Source organism: Geotrypetes seraphini, chromosome 8 (genome assembly GCF_902459505.1).
Source record: "Geotrypetes seraphini chromosome 8, aGeoSer1.1, whole genome shotgun sequence".
Classification (NCBI taxonomy): domain Eukaryota; kingdom Metazoa; phylum Chordata; class Amphibia; order Gymnophiona; family Dermophiidae; genus Geotrypetes; species Geotrypetes seraphini.
Genome location: NC_047091.1, coordinates 152,514,324 through 152,537,328, shown reverse-complemented (window position 1 = coordinate 152,537,328; position 23,005 = coordinate 152,514,324). Strand labels below are relative to the sequence as shown.

Sequence of the window (23,005 nt, the reverse complement as noted above, 5' to 3'; positions counted from 1 at the left end):
GATGGAATGAGTCTTGGTGGGTTTGTGCTAAATTCAAGTTTTGAAGTTTCAAGTTTTAATAATATTTGATAAAATCGCTTATCAAGATTTCTAAGTGAGTTACAATAAAAAGATTTTGGGGTTAAAAAAAAAAATTACAGTACGGTAACAAAACTAAATTTGAACATTTGACTAATGGGTAACACAAGGTTGGAGAGTATGAAATGCAATTGCAAAAGAAAAGTAAATTTTTTTCAGTTCTCAGATTGGTGGGAAGCGAATTCCAATATTGCGGAGTGTTTGGGACAGTTCATAGGGAATGAGAAGTTTATAAATGAATTGGGAGGTCTTTGTTATTAATGTTTTAAATGTTAATACTGAAATTTTATAAAAGATCCTTATTTTATTGGGAGCCAGTGAGCTTTTTCCAGCAGAGGGGTAACATGGTCATATTTTTTAGAATTTGTAATGATTTTAATGGCTGCATACAACTCTCTAGGCCAGGGGTAGGCAATTCCAATCCTCGAGAGCCAGAGCCAAATCAGGTTTTCAGGATATCCACAATGAATATGTATGAGATGAATTTGCATGCACTGCCTCCTTGAGATGCAAATCTATCTCATGCATATTTATTGTGGATAGCCTGAAAACCTGACCTGGTTCTCGAGGACCGGAATTGCCTACCCCTGCTCTAGGCCAAACATGCTTTGAATATTGGTTCTAAGTGCTTACCTATGTCCAGAGTATACTTGATGTACAGTACTCTGGGTGAAGTTTTCAAAAAGGGAGTAAATAAATCACCTAGTACTTAAATAACGTTTCCTTTGTAATACGAGAGAAACCAACTCCTGAAGTAGTCATGAAATGAAACTTGAGCCAAGAAGAAGGCACTATTGTGGCATAATGATTTGAAACAGTAGTGTATGCAGAGTCCATTTCTGGAGTACCCAGGGGTGAACTGGAGTGTCCACACAATTCCTGTCTGTCCTCTGCTACTGCAGCAGCATTAAAATGAATACCTTGACTGATGAGGTTGCCACATTAGGCTCTAAAATTAAGTTTCAAGTTTATTATGGTTTGATATTATGGCTCTAATTTTCATGTAGTTTAAGTTCTAACAAAAACTTAATTGATGTCAGATTTTACACGTAGACTCTCTAATAACTCAGTTTTAGAAAAATATTAAATTCAGAAATGCAAGTCTTAGGGTCTTGAAACAGATACATAATTTTTGTCTTAACAATTAGTACTCTTGGAAAAGGAGGTGTTTATTTCATATTTCCACATTTGTTTTCATTTAGGAGAGATTAAGTTGGAAATGCCATTTGCAAATGTAGAAGTAGACATAATACAACTTGCTAAAGATCCGTTAATGGTTGAAAAGTTAGGGCAGTGTGTTATGAATTGGCAAATACAGATATCAACGGCTATTGAAGACCAGCTGACTAGAACAGCACAGGTAATATGTCTGTTTCCTTTAATTATACAATAAAGTATAATGAGGCCCTTTCACTAAAAGGTGTTAAGCCTTAATACATGCTTAGCATGTGAAAAACAGGCTACTGCAAAATGTGTGTATTTTGCTTGTTAGCACGTGCTAACTTGTGCGGTAGCTATTTATCAAAACTGTTTTATGGAAGGACATGTCATGAGCGGATGATGGATGTGGAAATGCTACCAACTTTATGTTCACAATACCATGTGTGTACTAACTGGCTAACTGAGTTAACATGGGAGTGCATGGGACCCTTTTCCTTTTTTTTTTTTAAATCTTTATTGAGTTTCAAAACCAACAAAAATGCAATACAGTATCTATACAAATAATATTAATCATATATGCATTTATAATCAATCAAAATCCATACAACAATAAAAAAAACCCCACCCAACCAACATTTCATAAGGGAATAGAACCATACAAAGAAATACTCCCTCCCGCCCTCCCTCCCCCTGGGTGTTTCGCAATATACCAACAGGAACAAAGGAAAAACAACTACAATGAATCCATAAAAGATGTCAAAGGGCCCCAGATTAACTTAAATCTCTTAGTATGTCCCAGCATATCCGCCTTCATTTTTTCAAATCTATAAATTAAACATAAATTTGCCCACCAAAAATTAAAATTAAGGCGATCCCAGTTCTTCTAGTTGCACGTAACCATTTGTATGGCTACCCCGGTCATGATAAGGGAAAGCCTTTTTCTAAGCAGCGGTAGGCAGTGACGTATGCCTAAAGCAGTTTGAAATGGCGTACTATGAGACATGCTCAAGAGTCCTGCAGTAACTGCCAAATGTGCCTACCCTCACCTTTAAAAAACTGTAGTGTGTTTTTTAGTGGTAACAGCTCCAATGCTCATAGGAATTCTAAGAATGTCAAAGCTGTTACCGCTGCAGCTGGCGTTAAAATCCATGCTACGGTTTTGTAAATGGGGGGGGGGGAGGTGGGGAGGGGGGGGTTGTAACTGCATGCTAAAAGATAAGTTATCAGAGTGGACGTTCCTAACTAACTGATTAGCACACAGACAGCGCTTGAGACCTTAGGGCCTGATTCTATAAACAGCGCCCTAAGTTAGGTAGTGATAGACTCTATACCACTGCCTAACTTAATTATTTTAATTGGCTTGGTAATTAACCACACTGTTAAAAACTGATTAAAAACTCGTTTAAAAATGTGGGCGCCTACGAAGGTAGTTGCCGTAATCGCATCTAAGGAGTCATCGAACGTTGCCTAAGGTCAAAGTAGGCGTGTTTAGGGGTGGATATGACCTTAGGTGCCGTTAGACTTGATTCTCAAAAGAACATAGGCATCTGCAGCTTAGGCCCGTAAAACCCTGGCCTACATTGCAGATGCCTAAGTTTTGTGGCAGGCGCCGTTAGCTGCTAGTCTTTAAATGGTGCCTAAGCCTGATTGGCACGTGGCCGGTACCATTTTTGTAGGTGGCTGCCGATTTAGACACCGTTTACAGAATCTGGCCCTTACTGCCTAAGTGGCAGTAAGTTCTCAAAGAGTCTTTTCTGAAATGACCATGTGCTAATGGCAATATTAGCACATGAAAGAAATTCAAAAATAATCGTTAAAGAGCTACTATTATCCCAATAAATGCAAATGGCAACAAAATAAAGAATCTAGTGATGTCTGTGTATATGTTTTGCAAAACAAAGGGGGGAAAAGACCTCAAACGCCCAGGTGTTTAAGTATTTGTTAAAACACCTTCCCTTCATGGGGCTATGAACATCATCATTGGTCAAAAACCTTCTTAATGTATACAGTACTATTTGGTATGTCTATGAGGAAAAAGAGCCAAATATCATCACATAACAATAAACTTTTATTGATAATGACAGGAGTCACCATTCAGCATATCACAAGTAATTGGAAAAATTACAGTAGACTCAATTACAATTTCTGGTGGAACTCATTATGTCACATATATAAAATGGAAAGAGCAATAGTTATACAACAAGGAAGCTATAAGAAATTTAATAAAATTTGGGAGCCATTAACTTCTTATTGTAATGAGTAAACACCATTTTCTATTGTAATATACGCCGTCTAATGATTGGGGGAGGGGGAAGTATATTTTACATTTTTCTTATTGGGGAAATAATAAAGGAATGATGGAAGGGGAGGGTGGTAATTTTATGTATTGTAAGATAAATCAGAAAGATTGTCAAGTGATGTGTTTAATTGTATTGTTTTATTGTTTGTGCACTTGATGTAAGATTGAAAATGAATAAAGAATTTGAAAAAAAACCCTCCTCTTAATTTGCTTATATATTTATTTTATCACTTATCTTTATTTATTAATTTTATATCGGAAGATCAAATTGCATCTCTTTAGTGCATATTTTATTCTATTTTATTTATTTATTTATTTTTAACATTCTTTATTCATTTTCAAATTGAACAGCAAATGCACAAAAGAATATTCTATACAAGTTATTTCACAATAGCACATTCATCTCTACCACATAATATTAATCCATGCTTAAAACCTTTCAGTGCAAAATAAGCTGTGGCAGTATGTGGCAAAAAATACTCAACTTAATGTGGTCAAAAAGTAAAGCAGTAAAGCAGTGTGTGAATGGTGTTTCCCTGGCTTAAGTAGCAAGTATGTTATGGCTAATTCTTGAGCAGTTTCGGTACATTGATGTAGCACTTTCCCTGAAGAAGCCGTTTAAAGTGAAACGGACAGGCCAAAGTTCCGTCGGAAGCTTTTTTTTTTTTTTTTTTTCCAATTAATGCTTGATGTGCATTTTTCATTTTGACCACATTAAGGGGCACCTTTTACGAAGTCGCATTAGCGGCTTTAGTGCGCGTGACTTTTAATCACGCGCTAACCCCCGCGCTAGCTGATAAACTACCGCCTGCTCAAGAGGAGGCAGTAGCGGCTAACGCGTCTGGCAGTTTAGCACGTGTTATTACGCGCGTTAAACCGCTAACGCGACTTCGTAAAAGGAGCCCTAAGTTGAGTATTTTTTTTGTGTGTGTGTTTTAAATTTTTTTATTCATTTTCATATACCAACAAGTGTATTATTTTTACCATACACTGCCACAGCTTATTCTGCACTGAAGTGTTTTAAGCATGGATTAATAACATGTACACTAAAGAGATTCAATTTGATTACCTATAAAAAAAATATTAAAAATAGATAAATATACATGATAAAATTAACATATCAGCAAACCAACCCCCTCTTTTACTAAGGTGCACTAACCAATTTAATGTGCGCTAAATGCTAACACGTCCATAGAATATAATGGATGTGTTAGCATTTAGTGTGCGCTAAATCGGCTAGCGCGCCTTAGTAAACGACCCCCTAAGGCAGGGGTAAGGAACTCCGGTCCTCGAGAGCCGTATTCCAGTCGGGTTTTCAGGATTTCCCCAATGAATATGCATGAGATCTATTTGCATGCACCGCTTTCAATGCATATTCATTGGGGAAATCCTGAAAACCCGACTGGAATACGGCTCTCGAGGACCGGAGTTTTTTTTTGACCAATCATGATGTTCATAGCCCCATGAACTTAAAAATGCTTAAACACCTGGACATTTGAGGTCTTTCCCCCTTTGCTTTATATAACATATACACAGACATCACTATATCCTTTATTTTGTTGCCAATATTAGCGCATGGCCATTAATACAAAAAATAGAAACAGGACATTTTTATGATGTCAGTAAAAATGACCTTAGCATGTAGGAAAAACCCTTGTAGGGACTTATTACGGCCCTTTTTACCTTAGCTTATTAAAAATGTCCCTTAGTACCTCCTAAATAGGAAGTAGTAAGTGGTCCCAGATTAACTTTTTTTTTTTTTTAATTTCTTTATTCAGTTTTGCATATTACAACAAGTGTATTAGAAAAATTCATATAATCTTATAAATACACACTTGATTTTCTTTATGAACACTTTAAGTACAATTTATCATACTTATATTCATATTTTATAATGATTTAAATATTATATAATACATTTAATAAAAATGACAAATGTAAATAAAATAGGAACCCCCCAATCCCTCCCTACCTATTTCAGAAAATCTAACCGAATACATCAAAATGTATTAATTAATTCATACATATTATGAGATAAATAAAATAATACCCACCCCCATCCCCACTTAACAAATATCTTATTATGGGAAAATGTTATTAATCATTACAAAAATCTGCTAATGGTCTCCAAATCTTCAGAAATTTACCAAAGTAACCTTTTTGTGTTGCTATTGTGCGCTCCATTTTATATGGCATGCCGAATTCCACCAAAAGTTATAACTTAATCTGTCATAATTTTTCCAATTGTATGTTATTTGTTGAATTGCTACACCAGTCAATATAAATAAAAGTTTGTTATTATGTGATGAAATTTGACTCTTTGCTCTCATTGTTGTACCAAATAAAATAATATCATAAGTCAAGGCTACTGGATTATCCATCATTCTATTGATTTGAGGCCAAATTGATTTCCAAAATAATAATATAAATGGACAATAGAATAAAAGATGATCTAATGTCCCAGCCTCAAGATGACAGTGCCAACATCTATTAGACTTGGAGCTATCTAATTTTTGTAAACGAACAGGGGTCCAAAAAGCTCTATGCAAAAGAAAAAACCATGTTTGTCTCATAGATGCTGATACTGTACATCTCATCCTCCAAGACCAAAGTCGTGGCTATTGAGATGCATTAATTTGATGCTTAATCTCAATGCTCCAAATGTCTCTAAGACCATGTTTTGGCTTTTTGTTTACAAATCCAGATATTAATTTGTACCACATTGCGGCCTGGTGACCAGTAGAAACCACCTGAAAGCTCAAGAATTCTAGGCTATGATAATTATTAAGATTTTTCCATTCAGGGAACCCCCGCCTGAATGGCCTGCTTCAATTGAAACCACCTAAAATATTGTGATTTATTTAGACCAAATTTATGTTGCAATTGTGAAAACTCAAGCAGTTTACCATTAATTATTACATCCTCTAAAGTACGTATCCCTGCCAACATCCAATGCTTCCAAATGATTTTAAAACCACCTATTTTGATCTTGGGGTTTAGCCAAATCGTTTGAGTTGTTGATTTATTTATTGGAATAGGAGTCAGATACTTATATACTTTAAAGTTTTCCAGGTATCAACAAATATTTTATGATCTTTATATAACCTTGGCATTTTGATACTAACAACATGACCAAGACGCAAAGGAAACATGAGTCTCCACTCTAACCAGAACCAATCTGGTATATTATCAATGGGCTCTGGGAGGATTAACTTTTTAACACATGATCTGAAAAAAAAAAATTATTCCAAAATGCATTAAATTGTGCCACGTTAAATCTGGGCTTATTCTCTTGAGGGATAAATCAGGGGGATCTTCTCTGGCAGCATGCTATTACAGGGAGGGGAGAAGTTTATAAGGGTTGAGAACCTTCCCGCATGTGGGGTCCTTTTATTAAGGTGCGCTAATCAATTTAACGTGATGCCCATAAGATATAATAGATGCCTTAGCATTTAGCGTGTGCTAATCTGTAGAATGCGCTAAATCGATTAGGGCACCTTAATAAAAGGACCCCTGTGTTAGAATTGGTGAAGTATATTGTAATGTTGTGTAGTTTGTATTTCTCTTTTGCATAATAAAATTAGATTTGACATACATCTGGGCTTAGTGCATGGGAAAGTCCTGTGTTGAGCTTGCACTTTTGAATGAACTAGTTAGAATGTTTAATAACACCCTTTAGTAAAAGAGCCCCGATGTTATTAAAATTCTAACTAGTTCATTTAAAAGTGCAAGCTCAGTCATTCAAATGTGAAATAACTATGAGATGTTCCCTCAATATTTAGTATATTAAAATTCTTATGGGGGCTCTATTCTGTGCAGAGGTTTCTTGCATTTTGCACCAGTGTGAAACATCCTGGGGTTATTTTGCAATTTGTCTTTACCTTACAAATATATTGAATCCTCTTTATCCTCAGGGCTTTGGTCCATTAGCAGAAATAGATTTTTGGCGGGAAAGAAATGCTACAATGAGCGCTCTCAGTGAGCAACTAAAATTGCCTGTGGTGAAGAAAGTCTTGGAAATTGTAGGAAATGATGACCCAGTAGTCATCCAAAATATAGATCTTGTTATAGCTGAACTGAGCAAATACCATGTGGAAGCTGCAGATAATGTTCGATTTCTTTCCACCTTAGAGCGACACCTGAAGGTAAGTTAATCTGTTGTTTTAAAAAATATTTTAGTATCCATCTCATTACTACCTTACTTCTAGTATAGTATTTCTTTGTGCCCATCGAAAATATTGCATTGCTAATTTATCGCTTTGGGAACATTTTTGGCAGTGAAAAAAGGCAGCGCCCTTTGTTTTAAATTTAAAAATCCCTTCATCTCAGAGAAGATGACTTTACTCTGAGAAAGTGGAAGTGCTAAACATCTATCCATTGACAAGCAAGGCGAAATTGGCCACTCCAGTGGGGGAGACATCCTTTGATAGCACCGATTTTAGACCCAACAATCTTTGAGTTCGAAAAATCAAAGAAAAACTTTCTGAGTGTACGCAGTGGCTGCCATATTTCTGGACCTCTGAATCTTCTTGTCTATGTTACTGCATGAACCATAAGAAAGAGGCAACATCCAACAAAAACCTCCAAGATATACTGTATTTACTTGAATATAAACTGAGATTTTGGGACCAACAAAATGGCCCAAAAATGAATATCTTGGTTTATATTCAAGCCATCACTCGACAGTCAGTCCTCTCTTCAATCCCTGATGACACACCTACCTCCCCACCGAAGAACACCGGTACTGCTATCCTACCACCCCCAAAATAGCCCGCACTTTTGCCCTCGATGTGCACCCCCACCAGCGCTGTAGTCAGTCGCCCTCCCTCCCTGAAGAACACCAGCACTGCTATCTTGCCACCCCTAAGATGACCCATGCCGTTGCCCTCCATGCACACTCCCTCAGCTGATATTGCGCTTACCCATCAGCTCTTGAAGAAAAAAAGCTGCCACCGCCAATGCTAGGTGTTGATCCAGTGCAGATATCTAAACACCATAAAGATCACAGAGTCACTGCAATATAATTCATATAATCTTGATACTCAATCTTTATGAGGACCAAATGGGGTATCAGACAGCCCAACAAACAATTTAGTTTGAAGGGATAGATTCTTCATTTGCCCCACTGTACCTCCTCCTCCATACTTCTTATTTTTTACTATATTTTATTTTTAAAAAAATAGTAAAAAATATAAAACTATATTTTATTTTTTAAAAAATAGTAAAAAATAAGAAGTATGGAGGAGGAGGTACCGTGGGGCAAATGAAGAATCTATCCCTTCAAACTAAATTGTTTGTTGGGCTGTCTGATACCCCATTTGGTCCTCAAAAAGATTGAGTATCAAGATTATATGAATTATATTGCAGTGACTCTGTGATCTTTATGGTGTTTAGATATTTGACGTCATCATTATAAAATATTTTGTTTCATTATGGATCCAGTGCAGAACCTTGTGCATGCTCAAGACCTGCCAGCTCCCACCCCCTCTGAGAATCTCCGAGCATCTCGAACCAGTAGGCTTTGAGCATGTGCAGATTCTCAAGACCCCGCGTCGGACCAACACAGACCAAAGACGGCGGCAGATTTTTCTTCAAGAGCTGATGGGTAAGCATGATGTCAGCTTGGGGGGAGGGGGAATGGGTGTGCGTGGAGGGCAATGGCATGGGTCATCTTAGGGGTGGCAAGATAGCAACGCCAGTGTTGTTCGGTGAGGGAGGGCTTGTGACTACAGCATTGGTAGGAGCATGCATGGAGGGCAACAGCGCAGGTCATTTGTTTAAATATTGTTATATTGTTTCACTGGAAGGCAGGTTTATTGGTCTTGAATGATTCTGGGGACACCTCCTACTCCTTCCTTAGAAAATAGTGAAATAATAAGATCAACTAATAATGACTGAAAATAGATGAAAAGTACATTTATTAAAAACATGACTGAACTCAAACCTATATTTTAAATTCCTCCCATACTTTACCCTCTTCAGTACAATAAATATTGCTGTACCTGTGGCTTCTCCTACTATATATACTCAAATATAAACTGAGATTTTTTTGGGGGGGTCTTGGTTTATATTCAAGTCAAACCTTTTTCCCCCTTGGGGGAAAAAAGGGTACCTCAGTTTATATTTGGATTAGTTTATATTTGAGTATATATGGTAAAAAAAAGTAGGATGAAATACAGTCCAACACAGTATGGTAAAGGTCACTTTATTTCAGAAAGCCCAATGTGACCATGTTTTGGCTTGTGCTTGCTAGCTACCAGGAATTTGTATATCACCAAGTGGAAGAGATTATCCTTGTGGTGTGGGCATGAAAACCTAGATCCATTTATCTGCTCTTCAAGGAACTTCCACCACAATTTTTTTCACTTATTGGAGTTTGATTGAAACACTTCCTTGGTGAAATTATATTTGAGCATAGCAGTGGCCAACCATGTGCATATAAATGAGCATGCAAATTCATGAAGGGGTTGTGGCATTCACAATCTTTAATAAAGAAATCCCCAGTCCGTAAGACCTCAATGTAATCTTAAACTAGCTCATGGAACTATTGCTAAACATCTAGAAATGACTGGTTTCTCAAATACCTGACATGGAAAAAGCCATTTCAATTTCCAGATCATTTATAAACAAGTCAAATAGCACCGATCCAAGTATAGATCCCTGCGGCACTCCACTATTTACTTTTCTCCATTGAGAAAAATGGCCATCCGACTCTGCCCTCTCCAATAACCAATTCCTTTTTTTTTTTTTTTTTTTTAGTCAAGGTTTATTTATTGAAAAATTTTGTAATAAACAAGTACATACAGATGATTGGAAAACAAGAGTCATACAAAGCATGTACTGAGATATAAACATAGGGATTGATAAGGAATCATACATTTCCATCATAAAAAGGAATGTAAATATAACAATTGTATAACTCATAACTTGTAAACTATAAGTACTACAATAACTAAGCAGCATGAGTCAAAGGAAATAAAGGTGGGTGGAGAAATCAAGGAGAGATATGAAGAAAAAGTTTCAATGAGTTCCATTTGAGTTTGAAGCGAGAGAATCTATTGGTGGATTTAGCTAAATAGGCCTCAGTGCGATAAGTAAGGCAAACTGAGTTCCACCAATGGGAGTGGGAGGCTAAAGTAAGATTCTTCCAGGAGCTGAGGAGAAGCTTAAGAGCTAGAGAGAGTAGCATATCTAATAGATATGCATCATCTTCTGGGAGTGGGGGATCAAATGCCGAGGATTTCAGTAGTATCATTTGATAAGTGAGAGCTATGTTCAAGTGAAAAATGGAGCATATTGTGTTCCAGACCTCATTCCAGAAAAAGCGTATCGTAGAGCAGGAGAATAAGAGGTGTTTCAGAGATCCCTTTTCTTGTTGACATGCCCAACAGTTTTTTGAATAGATAGGATTTATGCAGTGTGATTTGATGGGGGTCCAAGGGGCTCTGTGTAAAAGGAAAAACATGCTTTGGAGAAAGGCTGCTGATCTGGAAGTATGGAAAGTAGAATGGAAGATATGAGACCAAACTTCCTCAGTGATGGGCAGTTCTAGTTCTCGTTCCCATGTTTTCAAGAGGGGGGTGATTGGGTTGGGAAGGTAAGACTTGAGGAGTTTATAGAAGTGTGAGGCAGTGTGTCCTAGGTTTAGGAATTGGTGAGAGAGAGTATATAAGGTAAGTATAGAATTAGAGACAGAGGAGTGAAAACCTGATCGTTTGATAGAAGAGCGTAATTGTAGCCAGTGGTAGAATTGGGAGCTCGGAAGAGAAAAGGATGTCATTAACTCATTAAAGGTGAGCCATGAACCATCAGGGTGAGAGATGGATCCTAAAGACCAAATGCTCTTGGTAAACCAGGAAGGCCAGGCAATGGGTTTTTTATCTATCAAGAAGTGGCGGTTGTTCCAAATAGGGCAGAAAGCGGAAGTGCACCATGGGATGTCTAGATGCTTATCAAGTTCCATAAGAAGCTTATAGGTGGTCAAGATAATAGGATTGGGAGAGAGAGTTTTAAGTCTTAGCAGTGGATAAGGGTGCATGAGTGCTGTCTCCAGGGAAAGCCAGTTGGGAATATCAGAGGAGTCCAATGGAGAAAGCCACATCGCACCTTGTCTCAGAAGGAAGGCTTTGTGATAGCAGCGAAGGTCAGGGAAATTAACCCCTCCGAGTTGTTTGGGAGCTTTCAGTTTTGAGAGGGAAATACGATGTGGTTTGTTGTTCCAAAGAAAGCGTAGCATAAGGCTTTCCAATTGTTTATAAAGAGAAAGGGGAAACATTAGGGGATACATGTTGAAAATGTAGGTGATTTTTGGTACCACCATCATTTTAAAAGTATCTAGTCTTCCCCACCAGGAGAGGTGTAGCGGAGACCAGGAAGATAAAGTATCTTTAACTTGAGAAAGGAGTCTAGTGGAGATAGTTTGAGTGGAGGAAGAGATATCTTTGTCAAATGGGAGGCCTAGATATTTAATACCAGAGGAGACCCAAGTGAATGGGCAGGATATATTGGAGAAGGGAGCACAAGAGTCATTGGGGGACATTATCTCAGATTTATCCCAGTTGATTTTGTATCCAGACATAGAGGAGAAGGAAGAGATAAGTTGAACTAAGGAGGGTAGGGAAGATTGTGGGTCAGTTAAATACAAAAGAACATCATCAGCATAGGCCGAGACTTTGAATTCTACATGAGCAATCTTGATACCTTTGATGCACGATGATTGAGGGATGGCTGCAAGTAGGGGTTCTAAAGCGAGGTTAAATAATAAAGGGGACATAGGGCAGCCCTGTCTAGTCCCTCGGTGTAAATGAAAAGGGGCTGATGTGTCATCATTAACAATCAATTTAGCAATGGGATGGTGGTATAGTATAGAAATCATTTGAATGAATGACTGAGGAAGACCAAAATGAGATAATACACAGAAAAGGTATTTCCACTCTACCCTGTCAAAGGCCTTTTCTGCATCAAGGGAGACAATTACCGAAGATTGAGCATCAGACAGAGTGGAGTGGAGAACATGACATAAAAGTCTGGTATTGTCAGCACCATATCTACCTTTCATAAAACCCACTTGATCTCTGTGGATCAGGGTGGGCATAACTTTTTCTAAGTGTAATACCAAAATTTTTGCAAAAATTTTATAGTCCAGGTTCAAAAGCGATATTGGTCGGTAGTTCTTCACAAGTTGAGGGTCACGATTTGGCTTTGGTATAATAATGATGTTTGCTTCCAGAAATCGATGTAAGTTGGCAGGATAGTCAATAAGATGTTGGAAATAGGTAAGTAAGTGTGGAGTCAGACATGAGGAAAAAGACTTGTAGAATTCAGGAGTAAGTCCATCGGGACCTGGTGCCTTAGCTGAAGGTAGTAGAGAGATGGCTTTAGTAATTTCTTCCGTAGAAAGAGGTAGATTTAGGGATTGTTGTTGAGTGGAAGTGAGGGAAGGTAGGTCTAGAGATTGAAGGAAATCCTTGATGAAGGGTTCTGGAGAAGAGGACTCAGAGGTGTACAGGTTTTCATAAAAGACACGGAAATCTTCCAATATGTCTTTAGTGGTAGTATGGAGGTGGCCCGATGAAGTTTTGATGTGAGTTATACGTTGTTTGGTATGCCTACCCTTTAGATAGGTAGCTAGATGATGTCCAGATTTGTTAGAAGATGTATAATACGTTATGGAACGTCTAAATATTGAAGCAGATGCAATTGAGCTAAATATTTCATTATATTGAAATTTTAATTGTTGTAATTTCTTATAAGTGGACGGGTCAAAGCGATGGTAGAGCTGAGTTTCATAATTATGTATGTCAGTTTCAAGTTGAAGTAGAGTCGATTTCTTTTGCTTGAGACGGGCAGCTGCAAAGCTGATTGATTCACCTCTGAACCAAGCTTTATAGGATTCCCATACGATAGAAAAATCAGAAACAGAAGGGGTATTGTTGAGAAAGAAAGTTTGAGATTCATGTTTGATGTGTGATAGAAAAGAGTCGTCCTGTAAAAGGAAGTTGTTCAGTCTCCATTGTCGAGATTTGGCAATATGGGTCCAGTTCAAAGTGCAGGAAACAGCAGCGTGATCTGAGATGGTGATGTCGTGAATTTTTGCTGAGTCGGTTATATTGACAATGTCCTTAGAGCCCATAATGTAGTCAATCCGAGAAAAGGATTGGTGGGGTGCAGAGTAGAATGTGAAGTCTTTGGTAGTGGGATGAAGTATTCTCCATATGTCTGACCAACCATAAGTTGACATTAGTTGGGTAACCACAGATCTGACTTTAAGCTTGGAAGGACGACATAAGGAGGATCTGTCTACGAAGGGGTCCAAAGGAAAGTTGAAGACTCCAGCAATTATGGTGCTCGTGGTCAGGGAGGAATTGCAGATAGTATGAAAGGATTGGAAAAAAGAAGGGTCATCAGCATTCGGAGCATATATGTTGAGAAGTTTTATAGGCTGGTCATCAATGGATCCACACAGGAGGGACCATCGACCTTCATAGTCAAACTTGTGAGAGGAAAGTTGAAAGTTGAGGGATTTGCTAATCAGAGTTATAACACCATTTTTCTTCCATGGGGCGGGAGCAGCGAAACAATGTTGAATCCAGCCTCCAGTTAATTTTCGAGCTTCTTCCAGACCAAGGTGAGATTCTTGTATTAGACAAATATCTGCTCCAAGATGTTTGAAGTAATGTAGTATTTTTTTTCTCTTGATGGGATTAGAGATGCCCTTAACATTAAGGGATACAATAGTTATGTGAACCATGAGTAAGCAGTAGAGAGTAAGTCAAGGAACTCAGTAAGTGAGAATATAGGTGTTGAGGCATATATAAGTGTAGAAGGAAACTGACCATAACACTCCAAGAAAAGGAAACAAAAAAAAGGAAAAAAGTCCAACTGAAAAGAAGGCGGATGGTTCATGCTGCATTCAATCAGGAGCAATAAACAAACGAAAATCCATGAATGGGATCGCATGCTGTCAAGAAGCACTCAGGGAGTTCACTCCCAGCCCAGGTAAATGTATATGGACTGAGCCTCAATAAGAAATATGTTGAGTAGATGCAGAAAAAGTCAGGTCATATCACTGGCGTTGTCATCAAGGAATTTTTGGAGTTCCAGTGGATCATCAAAAGTTTTCGTGGTGTTGCGGTAGGTTACTCTTAGTCTGGCAGGATAAAATAGCCCATATTGTGCTCCAATGCTCTTGAGATGTGGCCGCATGGAAAGAAAGGTTTTGCGCTTTTGTGCTGAAGTTTTAGAGAGGTCAGGAACGAGTAGGATCCTTTTGCCCTCCACTGTTAATGATTGAGTAGCCTTTGCAGTTTGAAGTATCTGGAGTGTTTGCTGGTAGCGAAGTACTTTGAGAACTATAGGTCTAGGTGGTCTGGAGAGAGACGGAGGGCCAGATGGCACGCGGTGGGCGCGCTCTATTTCCAGCGGAGGAGTAAACTGAATTTTTAAAATGTTAAGAATAAAGGTATGAAGAAAGTCCAGAATATTTTTACCTTCTGTATTCTCTGGAAGGCCTATCAGACGCACGTTGTTCCGGCGCATACGGTTTGAAATGTCTTCCAGATCATTCTGAAGTAGGGATATTTTACGGAGGTCTCGCTGTATATCCAGGTACTGGGAATCGTGGGCTGCCAGACGTTCCTCAGTGAGATCTATGCGAGCATTATGTTGTTTTAATTGAGCCATTATATTGCCGATTTCATTTTTTATATCAGCAGTAGCGGCCAGGTTCTCTTGCATAAGGCCACGAAGGACTTGTAAATCGGCGGCAATAGAAGCGCCATGCTCTGTAGAGCCGGACGAGCAGGCCTTAATGGGAGACGGCGGCTCGTGCTTCGAACGCTTAGACGCGTTGTGTGCGGCGGGAGTGCCTGCGGATGTGGCGGTTTCGGCTTTAGCCGACTTGGAAGACATTCCGATTGGCGAAAATGAAAGCACTGACCTGAAAAAATTATAATTGAGGCAGTTGATAGTTTTTAACGTGGCGGGCTATAGTGGAGCTAGATCGCTAAGCAGCCATCTTGAATGCAGGCACGCGACGCCCCCCTCCTTTTTTTTTTATTTTTATTTTTTTTATAATTTCTTTATTCATTTTAAACTTACATCAAGTGTACAGTAAATATCAACCAAATATAAAACAACATCACTTGAAAAATTTTCAATATCATACACCAAGAAGATTTAACCCCCCACCCCCCTCCCAAATTCATATACAACTAATATATACCACATGAAAATAATTTCTTACGACAATCATCTATATATTCTTTTTTTTTTTTTTTTTTTTAAATCTTTATTCCTTTTTATTTCTTTCAACAAGTGTACAGTATTATTACAATTAATTTACATAACACACTTGGCATTCTTAAACAATATTATTACACATGTTTTTATTTCCCCCCCCACCTCCCACCCTTTTCCATATCAATAAAATATTCCTTCCAAATTTATATATAATTATACATCCCTTTTTGATAATACAATTAATCTGACATGAAATCTGTCCCTCCCCCCATCCTTCTTCCTCAAACACTTTAAACATTTTATTATACCCAGTAATGCACAACAATAAATATCCCATCCTATTACATATTTCTCCTTATTTTTCATAACAACATCTTTCCAATATTTTTCCCTCCCTATCCCTCCCATCCCATCCCATTTCTATATATTATCCCCTAAGGAAAAAGAATAAACTTTACTCGTTATAATATTCAATTAATGGCCTCCACACCTCTTGAAATCTTTTAAAATACCCCCTCTGTATCGCAAAAAATCTTTCCATCTTATACATATGACAAACTGAGTTCCACCAAAAATTACAATTCAATCTAGAACAGTCTTTCCAATTAGTTGTTATCTGTTGAATTCCCACTCCCGTAATAATTTATTGTTTGCTGCAGATATTTGGCATTTGGCCCTCATACACATTCCAAAAATCACTGTGTCATAGGATAAAGCCACATGACTCTCCATCAACATATTAACTTGATCCCATATTGATATCCAAAATGCCTGAATACATGGACAATAAAATAAAAGATGGTCTAGAGTTCCAACTTCAATTTTACAATGCCAGCATCTATTAGACTTAGAGCAATCTAATTTTTGTAATCTAGTAGGGGTCCAGAATGCTCTATGCAACAAAAAAAAACCATGTTTGCCTAATAGATGCTGACATCGTACCTTTAATTCTCCAAGACCAAATACGTGGCCATTGAGATGCATTAATCTGATGCTTAATCTCAATGCTCCAAATATCTCTTAATCCATTTTTAGGCTTCTTATTCAAATAATTAGATATAATTTTATACCACTTTGCGGCCTGGTGACCCAGAAAATCTGCCTGGAAACATAAGAATTCTAAGCTGTAATGATTATATATATATTCTTAATGGAAAAACAAGAAATCCCCCCCCTCAAATCCACATGTGTATTAAGATTGGGAAAAGTGTAACTTATTCATTACTATAATTTAATAAAGGTCCCCACACATCCTTAAATTTATTATAATAACCTTTTTGAACAGCCAACACTCTTTCCATTTTATACACATGACAAACTGAAGACCACCAAAAACAATAATTCAGTCTTTTACAATCCTTCCAATTATGTGTTATTTGTAGGATGGCAACTCCTGTTAATATCAATAAAAAAAAGCTTGTTATTATTAGTAGATATTTGACATTTAGCTCTCATAGACATGCCAAATAAAATTGTGTCATATGACAATTCCTAATCCATAACTGAACATTGCCCAGGAGCTTTGGGTTGCAACTTTGTGGACTATGTACCCAGTGGTGACTTAACCCCCCCTGTATTATGGCATCAAAATTTGCATTAGAGCTCTTTAACACAAGTTAAGGGGCAAATAATGCATAATATAGCCATAATGTAACTTGATAATTACCCGTTTGTGACTGGCCCTTTTTTTCTTCTGGATATAACAGTTTCTCTTTAGTTAAGTAGTGGTTTGATTGACCTCTTTGAGACTGTGCACATTCATAATTTTACAGCTCATTACAACTTTGTGCAGGGCCTGACCTGTGACTGTTGCAAAAGAGCCCTTTTGTATAATGTATTGTATTGTGGGCCAAATCTAACTTGTCAAACTGATATCTGTTTTCTCCCATTATTTTACACATTTATTTGTTCAGAATTTAACCCATGGTACTGGATTTAATGTTGTGCTGGATACTATTCCATCCATGATGAATGCCTTGAGAATGGTGTGGATTATCTCACGACATTACAACAAAGATGAAAGGATGGTGCCGCTTATGGAAAGAATTGCATGGGAGATAGCAGAGAGAGTCTGCAAAGTTCTTAACATCCGCACTTTGTTTAAGTACGTAGTAGGGCGCTAAGCTACAGGCTTTAGGTGAGATTATCATTTCATCCCGTTATCGAAGTGGCAAGATCATCTGATTATCTCTTTTATGTTGTTAACAGAGAAAACAGAGAGTTTGCAAAAACCAAGACTCTGGAAGCCAAACAAACTCTTGAATTGTGGAAATCTTCCTATTATGACGTTCGTGAACTGATTGAAGCTTCAGGGAGGGACCAGCGATGGGAGTTTGATCGAAAGCGTCTGTTTAATAAGACTGATTATTTGTCCGCAATCTGTAAAGATCTTTTTGATATCTTGCAGGTACCAATGTTTCACTTTGTTCTTTATGGAACATCTCCAAAGGGTTCTATAAAGCAGTGGTCTCCAACCCGGTCCTGGAGGACCACCATCCAGTCAGGTTTTCAGGATAGCCCTAATGAATATGCATGGGGCGTGTTGGATGCATTTGATGGATGGGCTTAGACTTGGATTTCTTGTGGTAATAAACCTTTTCTAAAACGTCCTGGATGGAACTTAGATGTTGTGAGCTAGACCTGTTTTAAGGTACCCAAACTAATCAGATGACCACTGGAGGGATTAAGTAATGACTCCCCCCCCATTCCCCCAGTGGTCACTGACCTCCTCCCTCTCCCCAAAAATCTGAATGAAACAGTACAAACCTGTCTCTAGAACAGCAGCACCTGAAATGGGAAAACCTACTAGAGCAGCACACAGGTGTCTTAAGTAGCCTGGGGAGTGGGCTAGTAAGCCTTAAAGAGGAGGACCCTTGCCCATAAGTTGATCTAACCACTACATTTATGGTGGAAAGTGTGAGCCTGCCAAAATCTACCAAATACCTACTATACTACAATATAGGTGCCACCTGCAGCCATAAGGGCTATTGGGTTGGTAGGCAGGTGGGTATAGTAGGTTTGGGGGGAGTTTTGGAGGGCTCACCATACATTATAAGGGGATTAGGGTGAGATGTACTTCTGACACCTTTTATGTGAAGTTCACAGCAGTGCCCTTTAAGATGCCCCTCTTCTCTGTTGGCATGTCTGTTTGGCCAGTTCATTACAATACTGGCCCCTCCCACATCCAAATGGTCTGCATTAGGATATTTTGAACTTGGACGGTTTTCTGGTCGAAAATGGCAGATAAAGTTGGACATCCTAATGGTTGGATGTCCTGTTGTCCAAAACGTCTAAGTAGGTTGTTTCATAAAAAAGAAATTTGGACGTCTTGTGATGTTGCAGAGCATTCAGCGCACTGGCAGGCGCTAAAAACCTCTTGTGTGGTTTTGTAAAAAATAAAAAAATGTGTTATTTTTTTCTTTATGTTTTTGTTTTATTTCTACATATTATCCTGAATCTTGAATCTAATACTTACCAAGACAGGAAGCCACTGTTTCTTGAGAGATTGTTCAATAAAAACGTTATTTTTGGTTTTAAATTAACCTTTATTTTTGTACATATGTAAACTAAGTTATCAGGAATGTAGCTTGTTTATGTTATAAGTAGCTGTCATTGCAGAGTTAGGAGACTTCAAATAGTGAGAATTCCTTTATGTTCTATGAACAAAATGCCTGAAAGCTAAAGAATGGTGAAATGGGAATTTAATATCCCTGTGCTGCTTACATAAGCCACTGCTTCAAGATCATGATACACTGGTGCTGGATTCAGTATTTTTTGGTCTTTCTAAATTACTTTTCCACTGTGGCCTGCTCCTATTTGAAAATTATATTTGAAGTTAAATGATTATATCATGCAATTGACATCATGCTTTGCATTCTCCTAAAATCAACAGATTCTGGATGAGTTTTACAACATATTTGGCCCTGAATTGAAAGCTGTCACAGGAGATCCTAAGCGGATTGATGATGTTCTGCGAAGGGTGGATGGTCTTGTTAGTCCTATGGAAGCACTGGTGTTTGATCCTTTTAATATGCACTATTCAATGCAATGGAAATCTGTAATGGGAAAGATTAAATCTGAAGTTCTGGTAAGGATTTTTTTTTAAATATAAATGCTAATTTATTAAGGACCTTCCTTTTACAAGCCCCATTTATGTTTGAGATGTTCATAAACTGGCACTTAAACTTTATCTTTCATAAATGTCTATTTTATAATGCTAGGATATGTACATCCCAAATCCAAGTGCATGTAAATGGCAAGGGAGCTTGTGCTGGGCATGTTTTGAGCAGTACAAATGTGTAACAAGTTGATAGACATTTGCTCCCATATTCTAAAAAAAGTCACCCTGACAGTATAGCACAGTTACTTACCGTAACAGGTGTTATCCAGGGACAGCAGGCAGATATTCTTGACTGATGGGTGACGGCACCGACGGAGCCCCGGTACGGACACTTTTAGAGTGATTGCACTCTAAGAACTTGGAAAGTTCTAGATGCCGCACCGCGCATGCGCGAGTGCCTTCCTGCCCGACACAGGCGCGCGGTCCCCAGTTATGATAAGCCAGCTAAGAAGCCAACCCGGGGAGGTGGGAGGGATGCAAGAATATCTGCCTGCTGTCCCTGGATAACACCTGTTACGGTAAGTAACTGTGCTTTATCCCAGGACAAGCAGGCAGCATATTCTTGACTGATGGGTGACCTCCAAGCTAACAAAAAGAGGGATGGAGGGAAGGTTGGCCATTAGGAAAACAAATTTTGCAAAACAGATTGGCCGAAGTGTCCATCCCGTCTGGAGCAGCCTTGCAGATTTCCTCAATAGGAGTGGAACGGAGGAAAGCTACAGATGCTGCCATGGCTCGGACTCTATGGGCCGTGACAGAACCTTCCAGTGTCAGTCCGGTCTGAGCATAACAGAATGAAATGCACGCTGCCAGCCAATTAGACAACGTACGTTTAGAAACAGGACGTCCCAATTTATTCGGATCAAAGGACAAAAAGAGTTGGGGAGATGATCTGTGGGGCTTAGTACGGTCTAAATAGTAAGCCAGAGCCCGTTTACAGTCCAAAGTATGCAGAGCCTGTTCTCCAGAATGTGAGTGAGGTTTCGGAAAGAAGACAGGCAGAACAATGGATTGGTTGAGATGAAATTCAGAGACAACCTTAGGGAGAAACTTTGGATGTGTGCGCAGAACCACCTTGTCATGATGAAAGACAGTAAAAGGTGGATCTGCAACTAGTGCATGTAGCTCACTGACCCTCCTGGCAGAGGTAAGAGCAATAAGGAAAAGTACCTTCCAAGTGAGAAACTTGAAACAAGCGGTAGCCAAAGGTTCAAATGGAGGCTTCATTAAGGCGGAAAGAACTACATTAAGATCCCAGATAACAGGAGGGGCTTTAAGAGGTGGTTTCACATTAAAAAGACCCCGCATGAACCTGGACACCAAGGGATGAGCTGAGAGGAGCTTTCCATGGACTGGCTCATGAAACGCCGCAATAGCACTTAAGTGGACTCTGACTGAAGAAGACTTGAGGCCAGAGTCAGACAAAGAAAGGAGATAATCCAACAAGGTCTCCACTGCAAGGGAAGTGGGATCATGATGATGGAGGAGACACCAGGAAGAAAAACGTGTCCACTTCTGATGGTAACATTGCAGAGTGGCAGGTTTCCTGGAGGCATCCAGAATTGAACGAACAGGCTGAGACAAAAGTGTATCATGAGAAGTCAGCCCGAGAGATACCAAGCTGTCAGGTGCAGAGACTGGAGGTTGGGATGTAGAAGGGTCTCCTGCTGCTGTGTAAGCAGAGAAGGAAACAGTGGAAGAAGAAAAGGTTCCCTGGAACTGAGTTGAAGTAGAAGGGAGAACCAATGTTGCCTGGGCCGCCTCGGAGCAATCAGAATCATGGTGGCTCGTTCCCTCTTGAGCTTGAACAAGGTTCTCAACATGAGAGGCAGAGGAGGGAAAGCATACAGAAACAGATTGGACCAGTCGAGGAGAAATGCATCCGCTGCCAGACGGTGAGGAGAGTAGAGTCTGGAGCAGAATAGGGGCAGCTGGTGATTGTGAGGAGCTGCAAAGAGGTCTATCTGAGGAGTGCCCCACAGAGTGAAGATGGACTGCAGAGTGAGAGGATCGAGTGTCCACTCGTGAGGCTGGAGAACTCTGCTGAGCTTGTCCGCCAAGGAATTCTGTGCTCCCTGAATGTAGATAGCTTTCAGGAATAGATGGTGATTTATGGCCCAAGTCCAGATCTTCTGGGCTTCCTGGCACAAGAGGCGAGAGCCCGTCCCACCCTGCTTGTTGATGTAGTACATCGCAACTTGATTGTCTGTGCACAGCAGGAGAACTTGAGGAAATAGAAGATGTTGGAAGGCCTTGAGGGCATAAAACATCGCTCTGAGTTCCAGGAAATTGATGTGATGCTTCTTTTTCTGGGCTGTCCAAAGTCCTTGAGTTTGGAACTCGTTCAAGTGAGCTCCCCAAGCATAAGGGGAAGCGTCGGTGGTGATGACAAGTTCATGAGGAGGTAGATGGAACAGAAGACCTCTGGATAGATTTGAGGATGTCAACCACCATTGTAGAGACTGACGAAGAGATGATGTCACAGATATGTGACGTGAGCAAGGATCCATCGCTTGGGACCACTGAGTAGCCAGGGTCCATTGAGGAGTGCGCAGGTGCAGATGGGCAAGTGGTGTGACATGAACTGTGGAGGCCATGTGACCCAAGAGTATCATCATTTGCTTTGCAGAGATGGAACGTTGTGGAAGCACCTGCTGACATAGAGATTGAAGCGTTTGAAGACGGTTGGATGGCAGAAACACTCTCATGAGGATTGTGTCTAAGACTGCTCCAATGAATTGAAGTCTCTGCGTGGGGATAAGATGAGATTTGGGTAGATTGATCTCGAACCCCAGCAAACGCAGAAATAAGATGGTCTGGTTGGTGGCCTGAAGAACTGTCTGAGATGAATTTGCCTTTATCAACCAATCGTCCAGGTAAGGAAACACCTGAAGGTGGTGGGAACGTAGAAAAGCCGCTACCACAATCAGACATTTGGTGAACACTCGTGGAGAGGAGGCTAGGCCGAAAGGTAGTACCTTGTACTGGTAATGACAATGATTGATCATGAAACGTAGGTACTGTCTGGAGGCCAGATTGATCGGTATGTGAGTGTATGCTTCTTTGAGATCGAGGGAACATAGCCAGTCTTCTTGATTGAGAAGAGG

At 39.3% G+C, this 23,005-nt stretch overlaps 1 protein-coding gene across 2 annotated transcripts in view; it reads left to right on the top strand.

Moving 5' to 3' along the window:
* DNAH10 (dynein axonemal heavy chain 10) overlaps positions 1–23,005 on the top strand; it is a 543,078-nt gene that overhangs the window by 24,929 nt on the left and 495,144 nt on the right. For both annotated transcript variants that reach the window (XM_033954155.1, XM_033954154.1), the window contains exons 7-11: positions 1,281–1,438; positions 7,453–7,683; positions 17,692–17,882; positions 17,987–18,185; positions 19,671–19,865. In XM_033954155.1, coding sequence (XP_033810046.1) covers positions 1,281–1,438; positions 7,453–7,683; positions 17,692–17,882; positions 17,987–18,185; positions 19,671–19,865 — 974 coding nt within the window. The remainder of the gene's footprint in view (positions 1–1,280; positions 1,439–7,452; positions 7,684–17,691; positions 17,883–17,986; positions 18,186–19,670; positions 19,866–23,005) is intronic.